Source organism: Dermacentor variabilis, chromosome 6 (genome assembly GCF_050947875.1).
Source record: "Dermacentor variabilis isolate Ectoservices chromosome 6, ASM5094787v1, whole genome shotgun sequence".
NCBI lineage: Eukaryota > Metazoa > Arthropoda > Arachnida > Ixodida > Ixodidae > Dermacentor > Dermacentor variabilis.
Genome location: NC_134573.1, coordinates 102,809,691 through 102,815,514, shown reverse-complemented (window position 1 = coordinate 102,815,514; position 5,824 = coordinate 102,809,691). Strand labels below are relative to the sequence as shown.

At 50.5% G+C, this 5,824-nt stretch overlaps 1 protein-coding gene across 1 annotated transcript; it reads left to right on the top strand.

The window, feature by feature from the left end:
- The first annotated feature begins 3,643 nt into the window (after window positions 1-3,643).
- On the top strand, window positions 3,644-5,405 carry LOC142586242 (glycerophosphodiester phosphodiesterase 1-like). The gene is made up of 2 exons (XM_075697492.1): window positions 3,644-4,409; window positions 5,263-5,405. The coding sequence occupies exons 1-2, from the start codon at window positions 3,644-3,646 to the stop codon at window positions 5,403-5,405; spliced, it is 909 nt and encodes a 302-aa protein (XP_075553607.1).
- The last annotated feature ends 419 nt before the right edge of the window (window positions 5,406-5,824 follow it).

Sequence of the window (5,824 nt, the reverse complement as noted above, 5' to 3'; positions counted from 1 at the left end):
TTTTCTCCTCCCTCATTTACAGCTAAAGGCACCACACTCTTCAGCACTGAACAGCCCTGAACCCACGTCGTGCCTGTCTATCAGGATGCATGTGTGCGCCTTCGTGCGCTTTTGAAAGGGTACTGTCGTCATCTTTGCCAAATTTCATTATTTTCGTTATGTGACGTTCTCGACCTTGACATTGGGCCGTGCAACGAGTCAAGCATAGCAGACGACCGAGAGAACCAGAGGGAATGCCAAAACGTCATGACGTATTGCTCCCACATGGCCACATTCTGCATCATGACGTCATGACACATACGCCTTCCCGTAAAAGAATCCCAAACTGGCCCGTATAAAAGTTAACAGCGAATTATTAATGCGTTCTGAGGCTTCCCAGCAATTTGGTGTGGTTCCATTATCTAAAACCATCATATAAAGCAAAAAAAAAAGAAGTAACAGTTGGAAATGCCATGTCATTATTTCTCTAACGTCGTCGCCTTCACCACCACTCTAATTTGCTCGTGCAACAATCTGTGTGTGTCTTCTTTTTCTTCTTCTCGCAGTGCTCCAACAAACTCTATCTCGCTCCAAGAATCCCAAAGGCGGCGAAAACAAACTGTACTGACTAGCCCCGTTTCAGTGGCACGGCTACTACCAGGTCGAAACTGATCCTCTCGACTCAAAAATAACTTTAACGGCGCCTGCTAGTCTGCTTTATAGCTCGTGATCGATGAGTATGAAGGACATGTTACTAATGTTATGTGATAACCTCGATTATGCTTCGCTGTGTTGCGCCGTAAGGTTGGAAATGCCTTCACCGGCGTTGTTAGCTTTATAGCTACGCGCTAGCCTGGCAATGGTGAAGTTTGAACAGAGTATGGTGCTTTATCGGTGACGTTCTTCAATTAGACTGTTGTTACGTCGCATATGAACGAATGATAAATTAAATGTACATACATTAAAATGTTGTCAGAACCTGTAAAAGCTGCCTATCAAGGACTCAAGTCTGGGTGTGTCAATTAAGTCTCCTTGTGCGCGGCTCTGTTGCGATGAACACGACGAGGAACAGTGGGGCTTTGTTTTTATTGCGATAGCAATTATATGGACACTCAAGGCGCATTTCTGCCGTCGCCGTCGCCGTGAGGTTCCGTATGAGTGAAAGCGTGTTAGGGTGAGTCTGCGAACGCGGTTGAATCTTGCGTGCGCGAGCGAGGAACGCGGCCCGGATGCGTGCCCTCTCCTGTGGCGCACAAGACATGGAGGTCAGGCGAGGGAGGAGGGACGTTCTCCGGTGGCTGCTAGGGTGCCTCGATGTCCTCCTCGCCCGCCGCTCCGTACAGAATGGAGACAAGCGCGGCGTCTACTACGGCGTTGGCCATGAGAACCGCGGACGCCGTAGTAGACGCCTCCGGCGGACGCCGTAGGGACACGTTGCCGGTGCTCGTGTGTCTTGGAAGCGATCTGCGACGTAGCCAAAGTGCGCGCCCGCGCGGCCCTCAACTTCAAGGCGATCTGCGATGTTTGATGAGTGCGCGCAGTGCCGGTAGCTTCGTATGCGATGTGCTTTTGTTATTTTGTTCGCGCTGAAGCGAGAGATGCCTGAAGGTCAATTCGCTTGCTGCTGCCGCGATTCATCACTCCAGAATTTTGACAGTGAGTTTCCGCGCTCATCGAGCGAGACGTTTTTATGTTTAAATTACCTGTGCGGCCGTGACACCGTGCTGGTTAATTTAGTTAAAACACGTTGGTGGGCTAGTTCATTTGAATCCATGATAGAATGTGTAAGCGCGACTGAACAATGACGTAGAAAGAAGCAGATACACAAAGACAGCGCTGTGTGTGTTTCTTTCTACGTAATCGTTGAGTCCCGCTTACATACTATATAATTGTTAATTTAGTTAGAGAATGTTTTCAAACTATATTCTTACTTCGTACAGCTATCTACTAATTTACTATCGGAATCGGTGCTTTCCTTTCAAACGGAACTGCGATTTTTTTTTTTTTTGCTATTCAGAACCACATGAAGCCAACAGCCAATGAAGCGAAGGAAAGCCTAGGGGACGTTAATTCTGCTTTTAAATGAAATGTAAAATTAATAGGGAGGAGGGAAATGTGCGAGTAGACGACAAGACAACGTCACCACCAGTGGGAGCCGAGCCCGCGTCTTTCGCATTGCGTGTGCGAGGCGCTACAGATTGGGCTACGGTGGCGGCTACTCTACCATTCATTTTCTTCTGTATATGTGTATGTATGCTATATATCTATAGCCCGAGAGTGTTAGCCAGCGCCACGCGCTGGCTGTAATATTCAGTTGTGATTGTCATATGGCTTTTAGTTTCACGATTTCTAGTTACGAATTTCGTTTCGAGCTATGTTCGCTATTACTTTGTATTTTCTTGAACCATCGCACCACCCGATTAGTGGCGCGTACTTGAATGGGCATTCAGACAAGCTTGTCTGAATATATATGGCAAGGCTTCGAATCCGCCCCGTACGGGTGAAATCGTAAGCACATAACAAGTGAGTGGCATGCATACCCAGTGACCCAAGTTGGCCCGAAAGATGTTCATTGAAAATCGGCACAGAGCCAGTATTACATAGTAAGAGACCCAAGTACTGCCAATGGTTGGTTTCGAACATGGTTCTTTTTCAACAAAGCAGCATCAGATCATGGGTATAAAATTCCTTTAAAATTTATCCGGTGCTGGGCAGAATCCAAACCGCGTCACACGGGTTCCTGAAGGACAGCAGCTCGACATATTTATCGCGCTGCGCCGTGAGTGCGCGCGGTCAATGCGGAAACAATCTTCAGTACTCATACGCGTCGGAGCGCCAAGCATCTCGGAGGACACGCGCGCACTTTGAAGCGGCAGTGCCAGACGGCACAGCGCGTTCGGAGGGAAGCGCGAGAAAGGAGGCCGGCGGCGGTACACACCACATACGTGACGCGTTTCGGTGACGACAATATGGTGTGTGGATTCATTGCTTCAATACTCTTCGCATAAACATCGACATTCATAGCGAGCAGAAGGCTCTTGCACAGGGCGTTGTTTGCATGCTAAGGGACCTCACGGGCTCAACATTAATTCGAAGTCACGACCTGCAGCGTGCCTCATAATCATATGCGGGTTTTAACACGTAAAATCCCATAAATAAAAAAAACATCATAATTAAAATAATTCTCCCAGAATGTATCAGTTTGTTGTATAACTTTCTCGTTATTTCATTCTATTTTTATGCGCCAAATACTTAGTAACTCCCCCATAAAGGGTATTAACCATAGGACGATAGGCAACCGTCACCAGCTCACAGTCTTTTTAAGTATTCAAGTAAATAATTGTATCATCAATCTTTTGAGATTTTAATATTTTCGTTATCACTATTATACTATCACCGCCTCCTTTCTAAATGCTCTACCGCCGTTTCTTGGCCAATTTTGCGTTGTAGGCATGTGTCATTGCCTGTGATCACCACCATCGTCATCGCGATCGCGCGTTATGCGTATCACGAGCCCTAGCTGCTTCCGCGCATCTGCTAGGGCTCGTGCGTCAACCGAGTCGTATCCCTGGCCGTCGGGACGTCCGCTGCGCCTTCCTGCGCACCCTGCTTCTGCTGCACGTTCCACGGCGAGCTCGTATGCGGCTTCGCTATACTCGGGGCTATGGCTTGGCTCCAGGTGACGTTAATATCAGTAGCGATCGCCTCTTACGTCATCCGATTGTGTTCTCTGTCCCCCGTCGACAACGAACTCGCCGTGGAGGCGATCTTCGGGAAAGACGACGGTGGCGACACCTCGCGACAGCCGCCTGTGTTCGCGCACGGCGGCGCCGGACTGCACGCGCCGGAAAACACCCTGGCCGCCATGCAAGTGGCGGCCGAGAGAATGGCGGAGGGGATCGTGGTGGACCTGTCCTTCACGCGCGACGATGCAGGCGTCCTCTTCTATGGCGAAAGCCTGGAGCGCACCACCAACGGTGAGGGCTTGCTCGCAGAAACGTCTTTCGAAGACCTGCGGCGACTGGACGCCGGCAGCAAGCATCCGCTGTCCGAGAACTGCCTCTGCGTTCGCGTTCCCACTCTCGAAGAAGGCGTCCACGAGTGCCTTCGGCTCGGTCTGCGGTTCATCGTCCGCGTGAAGCGGTACGATGAGCGCGCCGTGGCACTGCTCGACATGTTGTTCCGCCAGCGACCCAAACTGTACCGTAGAGGGCTCGTCTCCTCCTACGACCCGCTCTTCATTTACGCCCTCCGGTACCGTAATCCAGACATCGTGACAGCGCTGACTTGGCGCCCCGGGTTGCTGGCGTACGAGGACGTGGAAAAGTGGCGTCCGCGCTTCGACACCCTCAAGGAGCATCTTAAAGCGGGCGTCGCCGACTGGTTCCTCGAGCTCGCGCTTAACACCGGCCTGCTCCATTACGTGACAGGTGCGTCCGCCTTACTGGCGGACACAAACACGCTGAACGCCGCAAGCGTGCGCCGGTGGCGTGATCGGGGTGTGCACGTCATCGCCCGGACGCCGAACGACCGCGTAGAGAAGAAATATTTTCTACAGGTCCTCCAAGTGCCCATCATAACGGACACATTGAACCTAAGGACCCGACCACGCGGACAACGGCGAACGCACCTCACTGTTCCTCCGCATCAGCGTCCGGGTACTTGCCCGTATTCAGAGCTCTGGAGAAAGAGCTTCCTAAAGCCGATTCAGTGCGGATAATAAACGTTTTCGATCCCTCGTCTTTCCTAATCTGCCCGCGCTTGTGACAGACGTCTCGCATGGGGAGTCGCCTGAGTGTGTCGCGCAGGCCTGCACATAGCAGGTGTCGGCAGACGTGCCTATGGGAGCTGTAGGGGGGAGAGACAAGATGTGTGCCCCCATCAGGTGCTCCTCGAAACTGGCCAGTGAACAAATGTTGGGCCTCCACAAATCTCTAGAACCTCATTCTCTCCATAATGGATTTTCGCTTCTTAAAAGAGACTCTCCGATTCGGTATATGCTCACCCTATTCATGCCCACTGTTAGGATTGTCCCCAAAAGAAAAGCTCGCACCATGTTGGTTCGATACTCGTGCGCCGTCTGCTAGTGATCTGGCGCGCGCACTTCTTTTATTCAGGGAATAAAACACGAAGCGCTAGCATTAAGGGGCGCTAGTTTTCAGAGGTGTATATTGTGACACCTCCTACCTTCGGATTATCTTTACGGAGACTAATCAGAGACTTGTTTGCGTGTTCTAATTGACCTTCGTAAAGGAATTTTAGTTTTGACCTGCGAATCTTCAGCATTCACCTGCAGTCCCGAAGCTGGCGGTGAATACTGTGTGTTCAGTAGCGATTCATCTACCGGTGTTTCTGGATTCGCTGCTGCCAGTGGTGCCTCGTCAGGTGACACAACTTCTTCGCTAGGCTTGTACAACAAGATCTGAATTTCACTCGGGAAATTCTGACGCAGGACTTGAAAATTCCGATCGTCAGGTCTCTGATGGCCACCCTGTCTATCACGATGCGATCCCTCTTCTGTTTATACTTGTAGGGATGATGCACTTGTGGGCTTGATAACTGTTGCTGGCAACCACAAAGGTACAGACCTAAATTATCTTTAGGATGAAGTGAGATCCAGGGTTTGGTAAATTGCGTTTTGATGCCCCCTTGTCGCATTTGTTTTTGTTTAGCTTGCTTTTGAATCACGTTCTTCCTGAGATTAAGGCACATAGACTTGAGAGGCATGCGCAATGTCTGGCCCATAAGTGACTCGGCTGGGTAGAGGGCTGTCGGACTGTGGGGCATCGTCCTGTTTTGTGTAAGCTGACTTCGGGAAATTTTTGAGAACGCAACTCGCAGGCGT